Source organism: Pezoporus flaviventris, unplaced genomic scaffold (genome assembly GCF_033815535.1).
Source record: "Pezoporus flaviventris isolate CSIRO_AGI_PZ_B2104156 unplaced genomic scaffold, CSIRO_AGI_Pfla_v1 ptg000054l, whole genome shotgun sequence".
Taxonomy (NCBI): Eukaryota; Metazoa; Chordata; class Aves; order Psittaciformes; family Psittacidae; genus Pezoporus; species Pezoporus flaviventris.
Genome location: NW_026892602.1, coordinates 8774576 through 8800490, shown reverse-complemented (window position 1 = coordinate 8800490; position 25915 = coordinate 8774576). Strand labels below are relative to the sequence as shown.

The following is a 25915-nucleotide window of genomic DNA, read 5'->3' as shown; positions in this document are numbered from 1 at the left end:
TAACATTTTTTTTTTTCTCTAGTTACAATTTTTTATTAAATATTTTTAGGGAATTTACTCTGGATCACACTGAAGAATTGATCCAAGGAGACTAGTGTTATGTGCCTTGTAATTCTGAAAAGATATGCTTGGATATCTTTAGCTAAAGTACTTGGGTTTGAAAAGATTGTTATCCTTGAGTACCTGAGTACAAACAACTGAGTGTGAAGTATACCGATGTAATCTTTTATCTCTAGATTTCATAAACATGTTTTTAATGACATCATTTTCTATACAATGAAGGATCTTTTAGTCAGTTTTATCAGAGGCATCTGTGTTGATTTTTCAAGCTTAAGTGATCTAATTCCTAGAAAATTTCAACTCTTTATTTTTGGTATTCAAGTGATCATCTTTATTTGCAGTTCACTAGTTTCTTAAGCTTCATGCTGACTTAGGAAAATTGAGAGCAGAGTTGGACTTCTTTTACTCATTTCCATCTGGTCTCTACCGCAGAGGTTATAGCCTGGATCCTAAACCATTAAAGTTTATCTGACACATGTGGTCTTCAGTTTGGTGCATGCTTTCCATTTGTAGGGAAATAGTTTTATCCAAAACTAACATCCATAGAAATGATATTCACTGCCAACCCTAAGGACTCCTTGATCAGAATCAAAAACCTGCAAGTGTTTCCATCTACTTTCTTAGAAGGTATTTTCTTTATTATTTTATTTCACATGAGACTCAATGTTGCCATTTCAGATTTTGAGTCACACTTAAGAATTTTCACCTGGTTTTGGAAATGTTTGTGTTCTTTGGTGCATTCTGAATTCTTCAGATTTCTCAGGAATTGGGAAGTACTGCTGTGAGAGTAGAGTTACATGTCATCTTAGTTCAGTCTCTGATTGTCAAGAAGTGACCAGTGAGAAACGCTCTGTGAATGAATCTACAGCAGAGTAATGCTTTACCTGGTGCAGTTTTTTATTTCCCAGCAGGTAGAGAGTTCAGTGGGGTCTTTGGGTGAGAGTTGTATCTGTGTCATCTCTCGTCATAGGCACCAGTCGATGTGTCTTATGTGAATTTGTCTAGTGCCGCTTTGAGTCCATTTATGCTTTTGATTTTTGCAGCAGCCAGTAGACATGAGTTCCACAATAAGAGAATACTTTTCTTTTCTCTTTTCCTTACTCCCTCCCCCGACCTAATGTGTGATGCTTTTGTTGGGCACCCTAGTTCTTATCTCTTGAGGAATAGCAAATACTCATTCTTTGCATGTTTTGTTTGGACTTTGTGATTTTTTCTAGATCACTGTAGCACAGGTGAATCTTTTCCAGGATGAAGAATCTTAATTTCTCCTTACAAGAAAGCTTCATTGCACCTTTTTTCGTTCTTGTTGTCTTTTTTATGTCTTTTCTTGTTTTGCCATGTTCTTTCTTACCTGCTGGAGTCATAATTTTATTAATGCTCCAGTAAAGAAATATTCTGATGAACATCTGTGTATTTCTTTGAACAGCAGGTGTGCAGATTTTCAGTCTCAAAATCCTAAATGTGAAACTGATTTAGGTTTTGCATGCATCTCATAATTCATAAGTGGTAAATACAGTGTTTCATTTTTTTTAAAGTTAATTGAACTGTTAAGGTACTTCACTTTTGCCTGTAAATGAGTATATAGATAATCAACCTGAATGTTTTATTTTCAGGAATCTGAGAGACTATGTGACAAGCTGCTTTTAAGACAAAGGATGAACTTGTCCCAGATGTCTGCTGCTCCAATAGACTGCTTATTTAAGGTTAGTAACTTTTATGGCAGAATAAGTATGTATTTATATCCCTTCCTTTCTGTGATTTTCTGAAATATAATGCAGTGTTAATTACATTAGTACTGTGAAGTGTGTTTTCGGAGATGCTAAGAGCGTTGTTTTGAATTTAGTGGATTTCTGTGCCAAAATATTACCAAGTTAATATTACAGATTTCAGCATGTTACACAAAATACAGAGCAAATGAGGATGAAATGCTATTGGTATTGATGGGCCCATTTAATGCACAGATGTGATGTTACTGTCAGGTTCTCTCTCACAGCTTTTAGTGCTTGAAATTAAGTTTTCTGAAATAAGCTAAATGTGGTCACCTGACAGCTACTTCATATTATATGTTAATCTCACATCATTCTAAAAGAATTTTGCCTCTACAAGGACTCAAAGCAGAGCTTCTAATTACATGTGTTCACAGCTTATGGCTAGAGACTTGCTAATTTTATAGAAATGTTTTTGCACAGAGGGAACTCAATTTCGTGACTGAGTCTAAAGAGAACAATAGAAATTGTTTCAATTTTTTATAGAAAGTGAAATAAGCCAAGAACAGATTCTTTTTAATACTGAATGCCCGTTAGAGGGGTTTGTGCTGTGACATTGTTCATTTTTGCTTCCTAATGCTTGAATACATGTCTTTTATAATCAGTTCCTTTCATTTTGTGCTTCAGTAAATTACTCTGTTTTTTCTGTGGGTTTTTTTTGGTATTTTTTGTTTGTTTGTTTGTTTTTGGGGTTTGTTTTTTTTTTCCTTAAAGGGAAACTTTTTTTCATATTGGCTCCTCATTCTCTTTCTCCTCTTGGATTTTCATAGCATATTGCTTCAGGTAATCAGGAGGAAGTGGAGCGATTACTAAGTCAAGGTGACAGTGATAAGGACACTGTACAGAAAATGTGTCATCCACTCTGTTACTGTGACAAATGTGAGAAGCTAGTGTCTGGGTAAGCACTTCTCATATCCACAGATATACAAAAGCTATGCAAAAGCCTTAGTCTGAGATTTAGTTTTAAATGTATGCTGTTCTTGGTTATAGAGGAAGTTGGTAGTACTTCATAATAGAGTAGAGGGTGTATGTTTGTGTGCTTTGAAGAGGCAGAAGAAAGACTAGGAGAATACTGAATGCCTGGGAACCATCAATTTTGCGATGGAGGCTCTACGTCCTTTGGTAAATGTGGTGTAAAAATGTTTCTTCTCTTGAACCTAACTTACACATCTTAGGCAAAACTGCATCTCAGAACAAAATGTGAAACTCTCTGTAAGATAATTTGCCAGTGTAAAAGGATAAAGGATAAAATTTCCAAAATCAGGGGGGTTTGGCAGTTTCTCTCCTCCTTAGCACTGCTGCATAGGTAACTGAGCTGCTTTTAAAAAAATTGTGTTTTAAAGGAAAATGAATGATCCTTCCATTATCACTGCATTTTCTCGAGATGACCGGGGATATACACCACTTCATATAGCTGCTATTTGTGGTGAGTATTGTTGGTCATATTCACTAGTGTTTTCTGCTCCTTATTGTTCCTTATCTTTGTGATAGCATGTTTTCTAACTTTGCGTTAAATAGTGAATTTTGCATTAAATTGTTTTCTGCTTATTTGCTATGGAGACTGGTGTCTTGGCACAGACTGGAGTTACTGTATATTCTTTCAGACTGAGTTTCTTATGGTTAAGTTACTGTTTGTTTGTCTGCTGGCTGCTTACCTTTGCTGTAGCAGTTACCAAGGTAGCTCTTTATTTAGCTGTGAAAAAAATGTGTCTTCAGAAACCAGACTTGTTTCAAAGAACTGGGACATTGAGAAATGGATCTTTTTTCTCTCCTTCATCTGGCTATGTACGGTAGATCTGTACCACTTCCTGTCTTGTAATGGTCATTATGCCATTAATCTTACATTTATTAAAGGATGTGTTAATTTTCTTAGTGATTTTTTTTTTAACAAATAATTTTCTTTCTTATTATCTTGAATCCCAATAGGAGAGTGCTTTGTGTGATACAGCTTTATTTTATCTTCTTTTCCAACTTGTAAGATAAAGCATAGCTTGCTTTTAGCTGGAGGTTCTTTTGTAGAGTTTTGACCTTGAATAATCTGCAACAGAACCCCCAAATACCAAGGAAGTCAATTTATGGTATATGTAAACATACTATACAGAAATGCAGGATATCTTGGTTTATAGTTCACATTTGAATTTTAAAAGTAGTAATGTTCTTGTTTACTACTTTGTTTTAATGTTTGCATATTTTTCAAGGGCAAACATCATTAGTGGATTTTCTAGTAGCCAAAGGAGCCGTTGTCAATGCTACAGATTACCACGGTTCAACTCCACTTCACCTTGCCTGTCAGAAGGGATATCAAAATGTTACAGTAAGCACCAAAAGGCTTAATTAGAAATAAGAAGAAATGCTTAACCTAAATAATAACTATATGACTCTTATTAAGCTCTTCTGCTCTTGCTGTCACCTACATCTTCTGGGAAATTTACCAGAACCGCACATGCTGTAGAATTGATGGTCTTTTGTCATTGTAGTTGGCATGGTATTTTTTTTTTTTCTATACTGCAAAGTTTTCAGCCATTTGTGATAACCAAGAAATGGACAGCTGTGCATATCTGATAATTCATGCATTTTACTAACACAAATCTCTAATACATAGTTCAGATGGAGAGCCTATAAACATCTCTGCTTTTGATTAAGGCAGAAGAACTGTTGCAGTCATTGGAATAAATTAAATGATTTCACATTGTGAATACACATTATGATAGCATGTGTAACTGCATTAAGTATTATATACTTGAATTTTATATATGTGAGATTCTTCAGGTAGCATTGTTGAAATTAAGCTGTGTCATCAATTCCATAGGCTCTTAAAATACAGGATAAATTATCATGTAGTATATGTATTGCAGTGTTTGCTGCAGTAGGTGATTTCTGTTTTCAGTGACAACTCTAAATATATAAGAAGCAGTTTTATTTGGTTCCTAGGGTAGGGCAAAACCAGTACTGTAATGCTGAGAGTGTAGTGTCTGAAATAGGAGGGACATAGCTAGTTTTCATGAAGTGCTTCATCATGCTAGAACCCTAACAGAAGCTACAGACCAGCAATTATTTGTCCATTAATATTTTATTTACTTAAATGTCTACTTTTATTTTTCCTTAAAGCTTCTCTTGTTGCACTATAAGGCAAGTACTGATGTTCAGGACAATAATGGAAATACTCCACTTCATTTAGCCTGCACTTATGCTCATGAGGATGTAAGTAATTGTTTTCTAACAAACTAAGTGGGCATTCTAATGGAACGGAGCTAAACTGTGATGCAAATTTGCACTAAACTTGCATATTAAAAAAAGTAAATAAAAACCGTTCGGAGGCTAACTGTTTAACACTGTAAATTAGGACATTATTCAGTAGTTCATAGCAATTTTTATTATGCATTCACATAAAAGATAATAGTGTGCAAATGCAGCTGATTTATTTACCTCTTTGTTTAATGACACTGAACTGTAAAACCTTGCATTTCAGCCAATGGCTTATATGAACAGCAATGAAAAAAGCCTTTTTAGGATTGCCCGTTATGTGAATTGAGAGACAATACTGTAATTTATTGATAGCTCTCCTTCTCTTTCCAGTGCGTCAAAGCTTTAGTCTACTATGATGTGCAATCCTGTAAACTAGATATTGGTAATGAGAAGGGAGATACTCCTCTCCATATAGCTGCTCGCTGGGGCTATCAAGGGATCATAGAAGTGCTTTTGCAAAATGGAGCAAATCCAGAAATTCAAAACCGGATGAAAGAGACTTCCCTACAGTGTGCATTAAATTCCAAGGTATTGCTCTTCTAGCCCAGCTTCTTTCTGATGCAGTTCCATGGAGGTGTAGATGCTTACCTGCTAATAGGATTTTGTGGTCTGGTGTTATTAAAATTAAAATGTATGTTTCACTGTAAGGAAGACTGGTCACATTTTAAATCTAGTAGCAGGAATACAGCATGTGGTATGCAACATAAACTTGTAAATGGGCGCTTTTAATCTGCTCAGTCATAATCTGTTACTAATATTAGGTTGTTGGCTAATTTGTGTTTTGGTGAGTAGATTCTTCTTTAAGTGGAATTACATTGGTTCTCTTTATTAATATTTTTGTGCAGATTTTGTCATTGATGGAATTAAACTCTCTAACATTTGAAAGAGGACAGAGTGCTTCTGAGGTAACAATGAATGCAAGTTGCTAAACTTTTTGCCATTGTTTAACCTGCTTAATTTGATAAATAACTTTTCTTTTGTGTGGGGTTTTGTTTGTTTGGGGTTTTTCTCCAACTTTAAGTCACCACTTAGGTCTCCTCAGCGGTCAACAGAAACTTTCAGCAGAGGATCATCTGTCTCAAGCCTATCATCAACATCAACTGAAATAAGACAAGAAGAAGTGAAAAACAGTTATAAAGAGGTAAGACTAAGGTGTAAGTTCTTACAATAAGCAAAGAGACGGAGCTGGAAGAGTGATATTTTGGAACACTCTTTTAAACTGCTTATTCAAGAATAGCCTTCTGTCTGTTTTGGAAAATTATATGCTGCTATCTCAGGTGCTTGTCAGCTGAGTATCTAAACACTTGTATGGTATCAACTGCTTTGCTGCTTATTTCTGGGGGAAAACTGAAAGCATATTTGGAGTAGTTGTTCAGATTTACTGCAGTTAATACATAACTGCATACGTAACTGAATTTGTTGAAGTCTGTAAAATTATAATGGCAGTCAGTGCCCAGAGGACCTTGCTGTCCTCTCCAGAAGTTGAATGTCTTTTACTTAAAAATCTGTCAGGGAAAGAGACTATTACAGGCATACTGGCAAACAACAAACTAAAATATTAAGACAGTCTTTCAAAATAGGCATAGGAAATCCGTTTTGTAACATGTGAAGCAGTACACACTATGTATTAAATATCTTGTACGTATGTTGTTGCTGATTTTGCTTTATCCACACCAAACAAGATGTCATTCTCTGATTTTTTTTTTTCATGTGAAACCTTGGAACCCTACTTTCCATTTATCCCTTCCTAAGACTGTCATATCACCACTCCTTCTGATGCTTCTCTCTTCATTTTTTTCCAGTTCTCCTGTTCAATTTTTGTCAAAATTGACTTCCTTAGTGTTCTTGTTTCTCTCTCTATCACCTCTATGTTAAAATTTTTCCTATTCCTGCTAGTAAAAAGTTGTTCTCTTGCCAAAAGTTTCTGCTTTCTAAAAATGTTCAAGACGCTCAAAGATGTAGAGTTTGACTGGACAATATTACTTTACACTTCATTATCACTTACTCTGACAGCCTCAATGCAGGACTGTTCCTCCTTGTTTGTACAAAGCCAAGTACTCTAAATAAGGTCTAATATGCATAAAAATTCACCTTATAGATTTAGTTTCATAAATTCATAGATTTATCTGTTTTCACTTCAGGGCTTATTTTTCCTTAAAGGAACAAATTTATCACACCCAAAAGTTAAGACTGTAATTCAAACCAGGGGAAAAGATTACGAGCAAGTTGCACCTTAGATTCTTGGCATTAATGACCTTCTCCTGTAATCCAGCTTTAGTTCCTTTCTGTCATGGTGTATGTCTTGTATGTGGCTTGTTTACAGCTTAGAAAAGAGAGAGTAAAGGAGCCAGGCTTGTAAATTTGGAACATCCTCTGTTAGAACTAAACTCTCTGCACAATTTCAACAGGAAAACTGAGCATGCAAGTGAACTGCAGTAGATTCATTTCATCTGTTTTTACATTTAAAGGAAGGCACTTATATTCCATGGAGGAATGAGAAAGCAAACTGAAAAGATGGGGAAATGCATGTAGCAGACATTTTGCTCTAAGTACTTTTAATAAATTATCTATAAGCTGAATAACAGATGTTGTATGCTTCTCCACTGCTAGGGCCTGAGGCAGTTTTTAGAACTATAAGGAAGGTGCTATTTTTGGAAGGAAATTATCAGAGCTTGTGGGTCACCTGCTATTACTGTTCAGCATCTTGTATGTGATAAGACTGGCTCCTGAAAATCATCAAGACCTTTACAATCTCCTTTGACATTATCCTATATGAGCAGGGGAGACATATGGGGAGCAGAGGCCTCCCTAATATATATAGTCCATTTTAGATTTAGATGTATAGAGATTAGGATTCAGCCCAGCTAACTTCAGATGTCTGAAAGACAATTGTCCTAACTTCAGACATCTACTTTCCCTGCTTAGTGAAGAGAAATCAGTACTTCCAGAGAGGAATTAATCTCAGACATGCTTAGTTTGACCTGAGTTGCACTTCAGTGTCATTTGGTGACTGCATTTTGTTCTGTAGTTAGAAGAGAAGTTTAAAAGACTGACCTAGGTAAGAGGGCTAACTTTTAGGCATTCAAAGTTAGCAAAGAGGAGTTCTGCTTTGAGTGCCCATTGTACCACTTCAGGGAGCTTTACCTTGTATTGGCAAGTGATAATAAAATAAAATTTAGAAGCTTTCCTGAAAAAAAAAAAAAGAAGAGATTCAATCTACCCTCTGATCTTTCAGCTCTGGATGCTCTGTCCTTTTGCTAAAACCCTGAAGAAATGGATCAGACCAGTAAAACACAACTTTCTTTCAGTCTCCTTCCTAGTTTGCTTTGCCACACACTGCTGTCACAGCAAGATAGTAGTTTCTAGATAAAGACTGAAATGTAACTGTAACTGTTGCTCCATGACATCCTCAACTTGCAGGATGTTTCTTCATATTGAAACAGCTTTGTTTACACAGCAGAATCTTTGGTGATTGTAGCACAGTACTAAAATAATATGCTATACTGCTGAATCAGACTTTCACAAAGCTTATTAGCTGATTCTTCAACAGTCTTGTCCTTGGTTCAGCAGTAGCAGTCATTTTTCTCCTTAGTAGCTGGTGCAGTGCTGTGTTTTTGACTTTCAGCCTGGGAACAGCACTGATAATGCCGATGTTTTTAGTTGCTGCTCAGTAATGATTACTCTGACCAAGGACTTTATGAGTCTTACGCTCTGCCAGGGAGGAGGGGAAGTCGAGAGGAAGCAGAGACAGGACACCTGACCCAAACTAACCAAAGGGGTATTCCATACCACAGCACATCATGCCCAGTATAGAAACTGGGGGGAGTTACCCAGAAGGGCTAGATTGCTGCTAGGGTTGGGCTGGATATCAGTTGGCAGGTGGTGAGCGGTTGTGTTCTCTTCCCGTGTTACTTCCCTTATCATTATTATTATTGGTGGTAGCAGAGTGTTTTTGTGTTATACCTTAGTTACTGGACTGTTCTTATCTCAACCAGTGGGAGTTACATTCTTCCAATTCTCCTCCCCATCCCTCCGGGAGCAGGGAGAGGAAGAAGGAGGGGGAGTGAGCAAGTGACTGCTTGGTTCTGAGTTACCAGCTAGGCTTAACAACAAATCTGCGTAGGCCGGACGAGTCTCCTTGCCCATTTGCGGACACCTATCCCATTTCTGGCAGGTTAGATCTCAGCTCCTTCATGTGAGAGTAGAGAGTCAGAGAAGCAGGGAGACAAGTACATTTCATTCTCTTGCTTTCAAAAGCAGTCAGAGGGATCAGGAGAATGGCATCTGTGCATTACAGAGCATCTTTCATGTCTTCTTCCTCCTACTTGCCTCTTTCCCCCCTGCAGAGCTCATAAACAGGAGAATACTTACATCCAGTAGCTGTGCTCAGGCATTATCTGGCCTGAGCATACACATACTTTTTGTCTAGTGCTGGTCCCTTGGATTAACTCGCTGATTTGAAGTGACCTGGTTTGTGCTAATGCATACCCTTTGATATTTGTATCTTTTCAGATTTTAAGTAAGAAAGCAGATTTCATACTTACAGTCAAGTTAGATTTGTAAATGTTTGGGTTTTTAACATAGGAATAAACCAGTAATCTGCAGATTGGAAACAATTGGAAAGCATCATTTTCATCTTAAACTGTTGTTTCTCAAATAGTAAAATAAAATCTGTATCTTTTGTACTTCTGGTAACACACAGTAGCTCAGGAAGATTCCAAACAGTACTAGCATTTATCAGGGTAGAAATTTATCTTGACTGGGGATTCTTAATGTTAGGTTCACAACGGAAATGCGTGGTCAGCTGCTGCTGAAGTGGCATAGTAACATATATCAGCTTACATGGCTTTGTTTATGTGTGGGCTACATGTCCTGTATTTAGGTAAGTACTGTTTATCTTTAACTAAGCAAGTCAGATCATCAGATGGCCTTGCATGGCTTTTGTACTTCATAAAGGAAGAAGGTTTTTCCTTTAAAACTTTATCAACAAATATGAAATGAGCAAGCAGTAATGCTACCACATGAGCTTAGGGAGGTTAGTAAAGGACACAGGGTTTCCTGTGTACAGCTTAATATCAATACTAACAAAGCAAATAAATTGTTTTCTTAATACATAGGTGCAAAAACTCCTGAGAGCAGTTGCTGATGGAGATCTGGAAATGGTGAGTCTTAGGGTGGCTGTTGGATATTGCTGAATTCCAATTTACCTCATTGAAATTGAGGAAATTATTTGTCAATAATATTTTGAGTAACACCTTCCCAGAAGATCTGCAGGAGCTGTGAGAGGTCTTGCCTCCACACACAAGTACGCTGATCTTCCTCCTGCCTTGGTTTTTGAGTGCCGTGATGTTAGCCCTTTCCAAGTACCTAAGAAAAGGTGACTGTTAATGTATTGTCCCTTACATTATGAGACCAATTTAATTCTCACTTTGTCTTGAGTTTCTGAAAGACTTGTCTCACTGAGCATAATACAGACTCAGAATAATACACTAGATAGATGTCAGGTGTAACATTGCCAGATGGTGTGATCATGGAGACTTAATAAAGTTGCTGCTGATTCTAAGATGACTTTTGTTTGTAGGTGATTAATGAATTTCAAGGTAAAAATTTATTTCTTAAACAGCTTTTTTTTTTTTTTCTGCACTGAATATAAAATTAACATGCAGTAAGCACCACTGTTTACAAATTTCACATGAATGCTCTGAGTCCTAAAACTGTCTACATTGAAGAACCTCTTTCCTCAAAAATGGGGCATTGTATATTGAAGAAAAAGCAGAACTGTCAAGCACCTGGGAATTGACAGACCTGAGAAAAGTCGGTGCCCCTGCTTAGTTTTGGATATGGGTTAAATATCATCACCCTTGCCACATCTCAAATTCCGTAAAGCAAAAGATGAGGCAGAATTTGCATTGATATGAGCTGGCACAAGTCATCTGCGCTAAAAGGATTGGGAGAGTTTGAGAATAAGCGAACACTGAAGTCTTGATTAGGTAGCAGGAAGTAATTTCTAATGTGTTTCACTGCTGTGTATGTTGAAATTTGTAGCTGCTTTGCCAACAATAACATTTGATTTTTTAATTTGGCCTGTGGGCAGTTGATGCCAGGAGGTAGCTGTATAATCATCCTGAGATATTCACAAGTGTATGTTTGTGAAATCTTACTTGTCTACATATGCAAATTTATGAGGACATGGAGCCTTTGGACTTTCTAAAGGAGGACTTGCTTTTTATGCCAGGTACGCTATCTCTTGGAATGGGTGGAAGAAGACTTAGAAGATGAGGATGACACAGCCAGTGCATCAAAACTAGAATTCTGCCATCCGTTATGCCAGTGCTCAAAATGTGGGCCAGTACAAAAGGTTAGAGTATTCATTCTGTAAAAAGAATAAATTACATTCTTGTAATGTAACTTTTAGCTCTAGGGAAGTAGCATTCATATTGCCCAAAACCTCTATCTCTGCCTGAAAAGCAAGGGAATATATATCGATCTGAAACAGTTCATCTGATGTAATGAAATCATTTTCTTTTTAATTGAAGGGTAGAAAATTTTGGATACAGGAAATATTCAAAGATTTGCTCAATATCTAATGGGGTGAAAAAACTTTGCAGTTTGCTTTCAGAATATGTGGATTGCTGTAATTAAGGTTTGTCCAACTTTGAATAAATACAGTACCCTGTATTTGCTTGGAATTTCTCTATATGAAGCTATCATGCTGGAAGAAATGAGATAAAAATAAATTTCATTGTTCCGTTCAAAAGTGCTACCAAGGTGCTCTGGTTTACTAACTCTTTTCCTGAAGGTCTCAAATTATGCTCTGTAGTAGAAGTTCTTGTAATGCCTGTTTTCCTCTTTGGTATATACTTAGCAGGTATTTGGCTGCTTTTTAGTCAGGAGAGAGAAGCATAATTAATTTTGTAGTTCTGGTGTCTGTTTCCCTCAACAGAAGTTTTCGAAGATCTCCGCTAATGGACTTGGAGTAAATGTTTCCAACGAAGATGGTTTTACACCACTGCACATGGCTGCACTGCATGGACACTCTGAACTTGTCTGTCTCTTACTGAAACATGGAGCCAGTATCAGTGCCAAGAATGCAAACCATGCAGTTCCTCTTCATCTGGCCTGCCAGAAGGGTCACTTCCAGGTAGCTGAGCCTCTTCACAAGTGCAAGTTATTTAACACTTAACCACCAAAAAAAAGCTATTTTGTGAAATTATCAACATGATTGAAACAGTAACAGTGAAATGTAGCTACTGTTGTATGCCAAGCATTTTAAAAATACTTTGTGTATCTGGATCTTCCTATGTATTTTTTGCCTGTACCTTCTGTTGAAGGAGGTTATGTGTGCAGCTTGGTATCTTCAGTAGCCACAGCATTAAGTATTTTCTGTGTCTTCAACTAATTTAAGTAGATTATGAGCCAAGTGGTAGAAGACAACCTTATCCCTTGCTTCGAGTCAGGGAAGCATGAGCATTGAAGAAGCAGTACGAGCTAGTGAGGCAAGGATATTAGCACAGGAGGGAGAATAAACAAGGGGAAAAACAATGATCTAGGAAGAAGTAGATGCAGACAGGCAAATTGAGAGTGTGCAAAAAAGTGGAAAATCGGGTTTAAAAATAGGGAGCTGAGAACTGCAAGAGGGAAAAAAAAGAATTATGAAGATGAAGGGGAGACGAAGCACTAGGGAAAGGAGAAGAAAACAAGAATACAAGTTAAACTTGTAGATTAATGGAGGTTAGTTTGTGTGGTATTTACAGCACAATTCCTTCCAAGTGTTCTGATGAGTTCTGGAGAGGAAAGGGTGAAAGGACACTGTTGCTGTGGTCGTTTGGTTTTCATGTTTTGTGAAGTTATTGGTTATGCATGGTTTTCACATATCTCCAGGTTTATTTTCTGGCCTTTCAGTTGCTTTTCTTTGTGTTTGCTTTAAAAGTGTGTGGTAGAATGTGAAAATGAGTATGATAGAAAGAGATGCTTGTGGTTATTATCTGTTTGGCAAAGATGAGACTTCTCCATCCTTTTTTCTTCCATCTCTTTTCATTCTAGAGGAGGGCTTTCACTGCATGATTATGGTTGGCTGGTGTCTTAAAAGGTTATTTCTGTCAATAGGTGGTAAAATGTCTGATGGGTTATAATGCTAAACAAAATAAAAAGGATATATATGGAAACACTCCTTTAATTTACGCATGCTTGAATGGTCAGTATGAGACTACTGCCTTGTTGTTGCAGGTAAGATCACTGAAAACAGAATGTTCAGAATAATATTTCTCATGTGATACTTATCCAGCACTCAGGAACAGTATTTTTAGTTATGTATTTCTCTGTCACAGCTACTTGGGAAAAAAATTAGTGTATCTGTTACCTGACTTCTTTCAATCCCTTCCTTGTTTTTTATTAGATAAATATTACTCTATTGTTGTACAGAGAGCTTTTTTTATGGAAATTTTTTTTGTGGCAGGTGTTAAGTTTTCTTGCTGATGATTCTGTCGCAAGGGGGGGTTTGTGGGTTTTGCATTTTTTTTATTTTTTTATTTTTTTTTTTTTAGTATCTCTTAGAGTATGTAAACATACCAAAATGAAATGAGCTAATCCATGAAATTGTGGCTATGAGAAAGGAGAAAATAATATCAGGTGGCTTATTGTTGAAGTGTTGATTGCTAGCACATGCTTTCTGGGTTCCTATACAGCCACAAGACTTCTGTTGCATTGTTCTCATTCATACATTGAAAAGGAGAGGAAATCAGAATAATCATATGCTATCTCCATTTTGTGCTGTTCTGTCTTTATAACTTCCATTCCATCTTGCTGCCCAGCACGGAGCTTCTGTTAACCTTTCTAATGCCAAAGGAAATACAGCACTGCACGAGGCAGTGATAGGGAAGAATGAAGCCTTGGTAGGCTTGCTCCTTCGGAATGGTGCAATGACGCACATCAGGAATGAAAGGAACTGCACCCCTGCAGACTGCGCTGACCCGGTGAGTGCAGAAAGATCATGTCTGACATTAAATTTCTCTAAAGTTCCATGTGCAGATAAAACTGCTTGTCACACCAGTATTTGCCAAGGCTTCTATACTTGACAGTTATGCATGATACAAAGAGTAAGATGCCTGTTCATTGTACAATGTGCAATACAGTACCTGTGGTAGATAAAACCTGTTGTATTTCTAAAATAAGTTATCCTAGACAATCTGGAAAGAGTGAAAGCACATACATGAACGAAAATGACATTAAAATATGTACTGGTAGTGGCAAAGATTGCAGAAGAAATGTTGAGTGTAGGAAAATGAACATCTTAAGCTAATCAGTTACACTGAGAGCAGTCTTCCTTGTTGCATCCACTGTGTTTTGCCCTTCATGACTTTTGATACCTTTCATCCTGTCTTTGATAACTCTGACCTTCCTTTTATTAACAGAATAATATGTAATACTAAATTATGAAGAATTATTTCAGTCTTTTAATTATTTGATGCATGGTCCCTATCTTTATGTGCCTAAATAGCCTCTGAGATGTAGCATAATGGCTACAAAATTCTGTACTGTATCAATTTTCGTGTGTTTATTATCATCTAAACTGAAATAAGCTTAACCATAAATAATGCAGTTTAAAATAATAGGCCAAGACTACAAAATCATCACTTCAGTACAGTGCAGCTTGTCCCTACTCAAAATGATACAATTGAATTGTATTTATAATAAGTTTTTTTTGTGTGCATTACATTCTTTTAAGCAGCAATTAATTAACACTCTGCGTAGACTATAATCCTGAATTGTATTGATGTTTTTCTTTTTCTTTAATAATGGTGAAAATGGAAACTTTTAAAATTAAGAATTCAAATATCATTAAGTTGCTGGAAACAGCACCAAGCTATGTACCTGCATCAGCAGAGAAAGAAAAGGAGTGTGAGCAGCATGCTTCTGTCAAGATAAGAAAAAAAGGTACATGTCATATTTCCACTGGTATGAATAAAAAGGGATTTAGGAATTCATGTGTGACTCCATCAAGTATTTTGTATAATTGACTTATATATAATTAAAGGATAGTCAACTCTTTTGCACATTTGCTACAGGTAGTGCCTAAAATACTGTAAATGCAGCATACTTTTATTATGTTCATGACATTGCTACAAACTCACTTTTTTGTGCGTGGGGGGAATTCTATGTACAAAAGCATTTAAAGGTGAAAAAACATGCCACATTTGAGATTATATTATTAATATATACGCGTACAATTTCAGTGCAAAGTAAGCAAAGAAGTAATTTTCTCTAAAACAGGTTAGGCAGTGACTCTTCCATTAGTTAGTGTCATACTGTGGGAAAGAAGTAAGAGCTACAAAGGTTAAACTGTTAAGCATGGTTAGTTAATTAATAACTTTCAGTAAATGGCAGGATATTGTACAGCCTAAGCAGATACACTGATACAGACGGTACTGTTTTGACAGTACATCTGAGCTGATGCAGTGGCTTATTGCCACTTGAAAGAGGTGGTGTTACTCACCATCCATCCTCACCTCTTTCTTTTTGCCCTCACTTTTGGTCTTGCTTTTGCACTGCTTTCCTTAGTTGGCTCAGTTTTTCAGATGAATTTTCAAGCAGGTGCAGTTCACTAACTTGAGGCAAGGGGTGTAACAGGTTTCATGCTGAGCTAGACAATGCAGCCTAGCAGAGGACCAGCTGCCACCAAAGCTGTGGAAGGATGACAGTGAAGCTGTAGAAGTAAGAACTGAGGAAGATGAGGAGCAGGAGTGCCCATTTCAGCATCCATGAGTTTCAGTTAGGCTTCTGGAAAGAAGTCTTGCCTGCTCTCTATGAAAGACTGTGAATGCTTCCTTGATATAAAACCAAAATTAATCACAGTATGCTGATGCCCAAATTTGATACAGTTCTTTCAAATATTAAGAGAATAGTTCTAAAAGAACAATAGAAGACATGAGTAGGTAATACTGATGCAGAGCTGGTATACCACCTGTGTGTTAATTCAGGTTTGTGAAAATTGGAATGAAGGGACTCAAGGTCCAGAATTATACAGTCTCATCAGAAGCATGGCCAGTCATGCTAATCTGATGGAGGATGCTTACTCCTGCAACTTAAAATGCTTTAAAATTTCCAAAGATAAATTGTGATTTTGATACAAGTTATTACTATTACACAGTTTTACTATAAAATTTTAATTCTAATGTCAGTAGAACCACTTTTCAGAACTATGTTTTTTAATTCTCAAGTGTGACTCCATTCTAATTTTAGCTGCCTGTTCTTTTAAACCCCTAGTGAATTCTAAGCCATGTGAGAAAGTTGATGATCCCATAAGCAGACAACTTCAACTGGTCCAGTCAATTAACAGATTTAACAAGTAAGCATAGCAGCTTCCTCAGAAATGTTTTAACTGCTTCCCACAAGCAAACAAGAAATAAAATGGTTAAAAAAGCCCCCAAACGGGTCAGGCAGTATTGCACATTACATACGACTAATTTGATGGTAGATGTTAATCTGCGAGGTGTGCATGTTCATATCACCAGGCAGATGTTGTGATATGACATGCTTATTGGTGATCAACACCACTGATGTGCTGTGCAGCAGAAGGGAAAAGCTGGCCAGCAAAGGGGTACTTGCAACTATACTGAAAATTGGTTTTCCACTAATACTATGTATTAAGTACTATGAATTAAGAATTTCAAAGCAGAATGCTTATCTTAGTCCTTCACTCAGTGGTTGGGTCTTGCCTATGATCTTTTAAACATTAAAGCATATTCTGTGATAAAATACAGGAAATACTAGTAGGCTGTCATTCCGAGGTTCAGGTGCCAGCGAGCAGCCTTTCTCTGGGGAGGTAGTGCCACCTTCTGGATTTTCTGTGGCAGAGACTTTGCAAAGAGTTAATGTGGTTGAATTTAATTTCTTTAAAATATTTTTTTAGAGCAAAACATTTACGGAGAACAGTAACAAGAGATAAAAGTGTCCCTAATTTTGACTATGAGTTATTGCATCAGGTAAGTGGAAACGCTTGCATTATTTGTATAACAGTAAATCTGATTGTTTTGTCTGCTGTTAATACCGATACATGTAACAGAAAAGGTTTTTTTAGTAGTGGTTGTTGGTGAATCCCAAAAGTTCTGACCTCTTTGCTAATTTACTAATGTTTCATCATTGTTTAAACTTCACTGGTGCTTCTGTAACACCTCTTATTCTTACTTCTGTAACACATCTTATTCTTACTTTTAAACCTCTTAAGCCTCTTACTGCAGGCTTCATCTCTGTCTTTTCTGTGTCATGGCTAGAAAAATCTAGGTTATACCAAGGCTTGAAAAACTCTGCAGCTTCTGAGGGCTGTTGTTAGCATTGTTTCAGTAAACTGGTATTATAATTAATTTCTTTGGTTCTCATCTTAGAAAATCTGTCATGAGCATGCTTGGATTCTCTTTTGTTTTTTTTCTTGGTTGCAGGGGGGGCCAGTAATCAAAGAGAGCCACTCACTCTGAAAAGGAAAACTCAGATGGGGAAATGGAACGTAATAATAGCTGGAATGTCCAAAAGGAGTCTTTAAGGGGGGTGGGAGGGTGGGGGTACTTCCTCCCCATTCCTCCGGGAGCGGAGGCGGGGGGGGGGGGGGGGGGGGGAGTGAGTGAGCGGCTGCGGGGTTCTGGGTTGCTCGCTGGGCTTAAACCACGACACCTTCTCTGACAGGTTAGATCAGGAAGCAGGGAGCTCTTGCCTTTGCCTTCATCAGTGCCTGGTGGAGCCTGTCTGTATTATTACTTACATTAGTACTTAACATGTTTCTTAATGGTAAAAGAAATGGCTGTTAATTTCAAGTATCTTGAGACTTGCATTACATAATGTGCTTAGAAGAGTTAGGATGGTATTGGGACAGAGCAATGAAAATAAGTTTTGGAAAGCCTTTGTTACCTTTTCACTTGTGGTCCTGCTGTGTATAGCCTGGGGCAGGTTTGCCTCTTCTTTTTTTCTCATATGTAGACTGAATATAATTTCTGTCCTACAAAGTACACTATTTTTAATCCTTGGCTGTGCTCTCAGTGTAAAGAATACCATGTAATTAATGTGATAATTGTAGTCAAGAAACACTATATTCGTTTTACTTCTTTGTAATGAAGCAGGCAATGCTCTTAACATGCCATTTTCCTGTCCTCACAGTTAGCTATCAAAAGCTTTGATAAAGCCAAGTTAAAATCTGTTGAAACACTGGACCAGAGTGAAGTGAAGATTATTGGCACAGGATGCAGTGGTGAGTTTGTGAAACATGACGATGTGATAGAAGTTCCTCACAGGAGCAAACTAACCCACTGGAGACACACTGTTAATATGCCACTTTCAGCAAAGAATGTCAGTGATAATAGTTTATCCAGCCCTGGAAATCCAAGTTTTTCACAGTCAAAGGACTGCTGTGATGACTTGCTTTCAGAATATTGACAAGTATGAATTTGATGTCAAAAGCTGAGGTTGTGGCAATTTCAGTAACCCTTCGCTGTACACCCAGTGATTGATTGACACTTGCAAGCCTGCCTTCAAGACAGAATCCAGGATGACCCCTGTGCAGGAACAGAATGCTCCTAGCACTTTGGAAGACTGAATCCTCTCTGTTGGATTTATGTTGGAGGTGTAACTAAACAGCCAGATTGTTACTGATCTCAACAAACAGGGACTTACTGAGGTGGAGACAGCAAAATTAGTTTCCTGTTCTACTTAGCACTTATTAAAAAAATCTGTGTAACAAGTAAACCCAAATGAAACCCTGTATTGTATTTTTCAGCCACCACTTTGTTTTTAAAAGTCTTTGAATAACTTTTTGCATTTTCAGTCTTTATCACTACGTTGGATAAGTATATATAAATAAATATATATTTATATATAAAGATATATTGGATAACTAGGTATTTATTGCCAGAGGTAATTGAAATGTCTCTATTTTTATTGTATGTTACAAACTGTTATAGTATATATTTCTGTATATCTCAGTAGCTGGGAAAACAACAGTCCATAACATCTGTGGTGCTGTGTTAGAAATTTATACATGCTGTTAATGAGACGGGGTGTAATCCTTGCTCATTTCTTTGCGATGTGCCCTGTATTGGTCTGCAAGATCAAGTTCTTACACAGGATCCAAGGGAAGAAGCAGAGAGCCCTTGACAAAGCTGAACTCTGGACTTGATGCTCACAGCCTCATCAAAAAAAGGATGCAGAGGCAAGTGTAATGACACATAGAATCATAGTGGTTTGGGTTGGAAAGGGCCTTAAGATCATCTAGTTCCACCCCCACTGCCACGGTCACCCCAGACCATGTCGGCCGAGGCTCTGTCCAACCTGGCCTTCAACACTGCTGAGGATGGAGCATTTACCACTTCTTAGGGCAACCCATTCCAGTGCCTCACCACTCTCACAGTAAATAACTTCTTCCTTATATCTGACCTGAACTTCCCCTCTTTTAAGTTTAAACCTATTTTCCCTTGTCATATTGCTACACTCCCTGATGAAGAGTCCCTCTCTGGCATCCTTGTAGGCCCCCTTCAGATATTAGAAAGCAGTTGTGTTTTGGTTCCCCCCTCTCCCTTCCGCTAAGGAAAGTCATGCAGAAATGCACAAATAAATATTCATGGTTCTGAACCTGGTAGCATCTGCAGATAAAACTGGTTTAGAGCCTGCTCTGGACTGCTCTTTAAAAGGTGGAATTCCAGTTATGACATGTACTTCTCGCATCAGTAAGAATTTGTTAGAATAGGGCAAATACTGTCCCATTCCTAGAGGTGATAACTGAAGAACTGAAAGCCCACAAGTAACTATGAGATGACAGCTTAGATCTGAACTTCATTTTCTACTGTTTCTGTTATGGTAGGAGAACGTGTAAATAGCACAAGCCAGGTTTCTTAAGTGCAGTATTTTTTATCCTTGACTCATCACATCCTGCTTGCATTTTATTTCAGCAACTATTTTGTATGAATAACTCCATTTCTTTTAACTGTGCTATTAGTAAACTGCCTGGCAAAGTACAAAGCTGGAGGACATACTGGTGATTTTTTTTAAGTAACTTTTTAATCCAAGAGGTAAATGGGCAATAAGTGCACATGTGGACATTTGGAGATATGAGGGTCGTGTGTTTATTTTTCTAATAATTTATGAGTTAATCTGACTTTCTAATGTGCCTTGGATTTGTGCCAAATGATGGAAAGAAAAACTAGTAAAAACTCTTGAAAACACTGTTTTCTATGAGTGCTTTTTTTCAAAGAATTTAGTCCTTTATGCAGATTTCCTTGCTTTTGTTGTGGGCATTTGAAGACTTCACCTTGTTTCTGTATGTAAGTTGAAGAGAAACTGTTGGAATTTACTCTCAAGTTCAGTGTGACTTTCTTCCCTCTTACATTCATGGATTACTATTACTAGGTTGTGTGCCTTTGGATTAAGGTTTAACATTTTCATGTAATGCCCTTTAGCTCTACATTCCCATTTAAAAATGTAGGATGGATGTTCAGCTACTAGAAGCGAAAAGACCAAGAAGAAGAAGAGATCAATTAGTTGTTTTGTTTTTTTTTAATTCTTGTGGCATTAAAAAGATGACCTACAGTAAGTCACTTATCCTCATCTGTAGCAAAAATAACCTAGGTATTATGTCTAAAGTTTAAGATGCAAGTTAAAATGTAATAGATCTGGTTTCCAGACTACATAGGATTTTGCTTGTGTTTTAAACTATGTTGTGTATTTAACTATATTATTCTTAAGACTTCTTCACAGTATGGATGAGAAAAGTCACTTCATTAACTTTTTAATACTGGTGGTACTGTGCTACATTGTAAGCATAGAATATACTGCTGTAACTACAGTTAGCACAGGGACAGCAGGTACAGTATGAGGTCTTTTTTTCTTAATCCTTAATAATAAGCATAGTGTGGCTGAATAGCTTTGGAAACAAGTTTTAAGCTGGCTTATTAGGCACCTTTGAAAAGAGTTAGAGAAAATTATAAGAGGCTGTGAACTCTGGGTATTTGCTTTTTTTTCTATTAAAACCAAATTTTGAATACAACAGGTATTCAAGCAAACAACTTGTTCCACACTGCTAACGTTTTAAGTGCATTGTGTTGTATTCTATTCAAATTATGACCCAGATGCAACACTCACAAGTTTCAGCCTCAATACAGTTACAGAATTACTGGTTAATTTACTTGGAAAAAGAAAAAAGAATTGGCCAAGTGTTAATATAACACTTCCTTTGAAAAACCTCCCCCACAAATGAAGTATTAAAGAAAGTAGTACCTTACTAAAGCAATATAATGCAGACCTGGTAAATATTTGGTATTGTATTTTTAAACAAAATTTAGATTAAACAAGACATCTAACAGGAGAACATTTTTTTTCTTTAGTTTTATAGAAAAAGTAGAAGTTTATTAGAATTAACCTGAGTTGTCCATTCTACTACAGAATAAGAATAGTTGTCATTGTGAACCTGAGGCTACTTAAGTGACCAAGCCAGGTTTATTCAGTGTTCAGTCTAGGATAAAGCTTATTTCCTAGCATTCTGGATTTATAGAGTATGTACTAAAAAAAAACCACTTAAATGCCAGACAGTTCCACTCTAATCTAAATGATGGAAAGATAACGACCGAAAAATTATTTAGGCAAGTTTGCAAGTTTCCTTTGATGTGCTTCATCAAGCTTGTAATTAAAAAATACTTTAATATTCAAGATATGATGATCAAGGGCTAAAGAGGAATAGGATTTGAAGGGAGTACCCCTGGAAGCTGTCCCTGTCTAACCATGTGCAGTGCAAATACACCCATCAACTTCATGACACTTGGAATTTGTCTGCAAAGTGTGTTATCTACCACACAGTTCAGTTTAATCTCCAAAAGGTTGTAACTGAAAATAAATCCACATTGTTAAGTCACATTTTAACAACTCGCATTTTAACAGCCGTTCCAGAGCAGCAAGGACATAAAGCTCATGCACAGAAGAATTTTATAAACTCAGGAATGGGAATGTGAAACATGGATGCTAAGGACCTACCTATCTGTAGCCTTAATGGGAAAACTCTTAAACCATCTATTGCCACACCATAGCTTGAAACTCTTCACACTGCTAAAGAGTCATTAGTCTAAAGAAATTTAGGATACACCCACAATGGTACTGAAGTTAAGGGATCTTAATTACAAAAATAGACAAGCCATATGCCATAGTCCATATTAAACAAAAATAACCATTTAAATACTCTTCAATGCCATTCACACAAAAAGAAAACCACACACTAGTGCTCACTTAAAGCAATTTTATTCTGTTCCTAAAAAACAATGCAGTTGGGATTCATATATGTTTCTGTAAATCAGGTCAGCAAAGGGGACTGTGGTGGTAGAGTGTTTATCAGTACATTATTTATCGTACTTACTTCCATAACCATGTTCTTGAATAAACATATAGCACAGGTTCAGTTTCACTTTACGCATGCAGGAGCTGCAGAGAGTTTAGGAAAACGGTCTTTTTTCAAAGTAAGAAACACTCCAGCCATTTGATAAAAATGGAGGTAGTTTTAAACATATAGGATACCAAGTGTCTGAACAGTGCTGTATTACAGAGTTAACTTCCTTTTTTGAGACAATTTATTTCATAGGGGAAAGATGTTGTCTGCTGGTTACAACTTCACAGTGCCTGATCTGAAGTCCTCCGATTCAAGCACCACTGTGATACCCTCACTTCATTTGATTAATTTTCAATAAGGAGTTGAGAGAGAGTGAGCTGCTGGATGGGGTACCTCAGAGGCTCAGGAAATTTCCTTTGTAACACTTCTGTGACTTAGCACCCAGAGGTAAGTCTTTGAACTCCTAGGAGTGGCTGTTCCAGCTTTACACTTAGCTCCTCCTCGTGTTATGGTATATTGTCCTGGTTTAAGCCCAGCCAGTAACTGAGAACCATGTAGCCACTTGCTCACTCCCCTCACTCCCGGAGGGAGGGGGAGAACTGGAAGAATGTAACTCCCACAGGTTGAGATAAGAACAGCCCAGTAGCTAAGGTGTAACACAAACCACTGCTGCTACCACCAATAATGATAAAGGAAATAACAAGGGAAGAGAATACAACCGCTCACCACTCACTGACCAATACCAAGCCCAACCTGAGCAGTGATCTGGCCCTTCTGGGTAACTGCCCCTAGTTTATATAGTGGGCATGATGTGCTGTGGTATGGAATACCTCTTTAGCTAGTTTGGGTCAGGTGTCCTGTCTGCTTCCTCCTGACTTCCCCTCCTCCCTGGCAGAGCATGAGACTCAGAAAGGCCTTAGTCAGAGCAAACATTACTTAGGAACAAGTAAAACCATCGGTGTTATCAGCGCTGTTCCCAGGCTGAAAGTCAAAAACACAGCACTGCACCAGCTACTAAGGAGAAAAATGACTGCTATGGCTGAACACAGGACCGTATCCACCCCTTATTCCACACCATTCACATCATGCCCAGATCCCACATTTTTCAATATACCATCACACTTGTCTCATATAAATATATATATGTATATATATCCACACCCACACAAAGAGAGAGATATCATTACTTAGTGCATGGACCAGTCCCTATAAAGCTGCTGAATTCATCCTGTCCATGATGTCAGGCTCCATCTCTTGTAGCAGTCTTTCAGAGCAGGAGAGATGGTGTGCAGTGTTGGATTGTTGCCTGCTGACGACATCATGGAACTCGTCTAGTCATTGCTGAGCTTGTCTGGTTTCATCAAAGTTCATTCCTTGTTGGGATGATGGTCGGAGGGAAGTCAGGGCCAGTCGCTGGTGACCTGAAGACATCTAGCTGGTGGGCTATAAAAGTGCTACATAACAGGCAACAGCATACAATTGAGTTCATTGGCTGTTTTCCCCTAAAATAAATTCCCTTGAGGTACACATCGGACTTCCCATCTTCCCGCATTACCCACCAAGTATATCCAGGTCCCTGAGCAAAAGCAATCCCACGAGTGGGTTTGCCTTTACCTGAAGCAGGAATAACCCAGACTGTCTTCCCCAGCAAATTCTTCATATGCACCACAGGAACTTTGTCCCCTTCTACAATACGTAAAAGTTCTGACTGGGCTGGGCCAGCCCTGTTGGCAGATCCTCTGGTGTTGACCAACCAGGTGGCCTTTGGTAAGTTCCCTGCTTGAAAGTTCCCCCACCCATTGCTCCCAGTGTAGTTTTTAACAGCCCATTGTACCGTTCGATTTTCCCAGAGGCTGGTGCCTGGTAGGGGATGTGATATATCCACTCAATGCCATGCTCTTTGGCCCAAATATCTATAAGGTTGTTTCGGAAATGAGTCCCATTGTCTGACTCAATTCTCTCTGGGGTGCCGTGTCACCACAAAATGTGTTTCTCAAGGCCCAGGATAGTGTTCCGGGCAGTGGCATGGGGCACAGCGTATGTTTCCAGCCACCCGGTGGTTGCTTCCACCATGGTAAGCACATGGCGCTTGCCTTGGCGGGTTGTCAGCAGCGTGATATAGTCAATCTGCCAGGCCTCCCCATGTTTGTACTTCAGCCATCACCCTCCATGCCAGAGAGGCTTTAACTGTTTAGCTTGCTTAACTGCAGCATGTTTCACAGTTGTGAATAACCTGGGCAATAGTGTCCATTGTTAAGTCCACCCCTCCACCACGAGCCCATCCATATGTTGCATCTCTGTCCTGATGGCCTGAAGTGTCATGGGCCCACCGGGCCAAAAGTAATTCACCTTTATGTTGCCAATCTAAGTCCATCTGAGCCACTTCAATCTTAGCCGCTTTATCCACTTGTTGGTTGTTCTGGTGTTCCTCAGTGGCCTGACTCTTGGGTACATGGGCATCTACATGACGTACCTTCACCACCAGGTTCTGCACCCTGGCAGCAATATCTTTCCACAGTGCAGCTGCCCAGATGGGTTTACCTCTGCGTTACCAGTTGCTCTGCTTCCATTGCTTCAACCACCCCCACAGGGCATTTGCCACCATCCATGAGTCAGTATAGACATAAAGTACTGTCCACTTTTCTCGTTCAGCAATGTCCAGGACCAGCTGGATGGCTTTCACCTTGGCAAATTGACTTGATTCACCCTCTCCTTCAGCAGTTTCTGCAACTTGTTGTCCAGGACTCCATACAGCTGCCTTCCATCTCCGATGCTTTCCCACAATACAGCAGAACCCATCAGTAAACAAGGCATACTGCTTTTCACTTTCTGTTTATTATATGGTGGGGCCTCTTCAGCACGCATCACCTCCTCCTCTGGTGACATTCCAAAATCTTTACCTTCTGGCCAGTCCACGATGACTTCTAGAATTCCTGGATGACTGGGATTTCCTGTTCAAGCTTGCTGTGTAATTAGTGCAGCCCACTTAATCCATGTAGCATCAGTTGCATGATGTGTAGAGGAGACCCTGCCTTTGAACATCCAGCCCAGCACAGGCAACCGGGGTGCCAGGAGGAGCTGTGCTTCAGTGCCAGTCACTTCCGAAGCTGCTCGAACCCCTTCATAGGCTGCCAGTGTCTCTTTCTCAGTTGCGGTATAGCTGGCCTCAGATCCTTTGTATCCCCGACTCCAAAAGCCAAGGGGTCAATCTCAAGTCTCCCCTGGAGCTTTCTGCCAGAGGCTCCAGGTAGGACTGTTCTGCCCAGCTGCAGTGTACAGTACATTTTTTACATCTGGCCCAGTCTGGACAGGTCCAAGGGCTACTGCATGAACTATCTTGCATTTAATTTGCTCAAAGGCTTGTTGTTGCTCAGGGCCCCATTTAAAATCATTCTTCTTCCGGGTCACATGATAGAGAGGGCTTACAATCAAACTGTAATTTGGGATGTGCATTCTCCAGAACCCCACTGCACCCAAGAAAGCTTGTGTTTCTTTC

General features: G+C 38.4%; 1 protein-coding gene across 5 annotated transcripts in view; it reads left to right on the top strand.

The window, feature by feature from the left end:
- Positions 1-20275, top strand: part of ANKRD27 (ankyrin repeat domain 27) — a 41440-nt gene extending 21165 nt beyond the window's left edge. For all 5 annotated transcript variants that reach the window (XM_061469133.1, XM_061469134.1, XM_061469135.1 and 2 more), the window contains 17 exons: positions 1674-1763; positions 2597-2724; positions 3170-3252; positions 4025-4140; positions 4935-5027; positions 5403-5600; positions 5918-5977; positions 6094-6213; positions 10190-10234; positions 11308-11430; positions 12016-12213; positions 13179-13298; positions 13883-14044; positions 14897-15005; positions 16335-16416; positions 16981-17053; positions 18216-20275. In XM_061469133.1, the coding sequence (XP_061325117.1) occupies positions 1674-1763; positions 2597-2724; positions 3170-3252; positions 4025-4140; positions 4935-5027; positions 5403-5600; positions 5918-5977; positions 6094-6213; positions 10190-10234; positions 11308-11430; positions 12016-12213; positions 13179-13298; positions 13883-14044; positions 14897-15005; positions 16335-16416; positions 16981-17053; positions 18216-18491 (2076 nt within the window). In that variant the 3' untranslated portion in view covers positions 18492-20275. The remainder of the gene's footprint in view (positions 1-1673; positions 1764-2596; positions 2725-3169; positions 3253-4024; positions 4141-4934; positions 5028-5402; positions 5601-5917; positions 5978-6093; positions 6214-10189; positions 10235-11307; positions 11431-12015; positions 12214-13178; positions 13299-13882; positions 14045-14896; positions 15006-16334; positions 16417-16980; positions 17054-18215) is intronic.
- The last annotated feature ends 5640 nt before the right edge of the window (positions 20276-25915 follow it).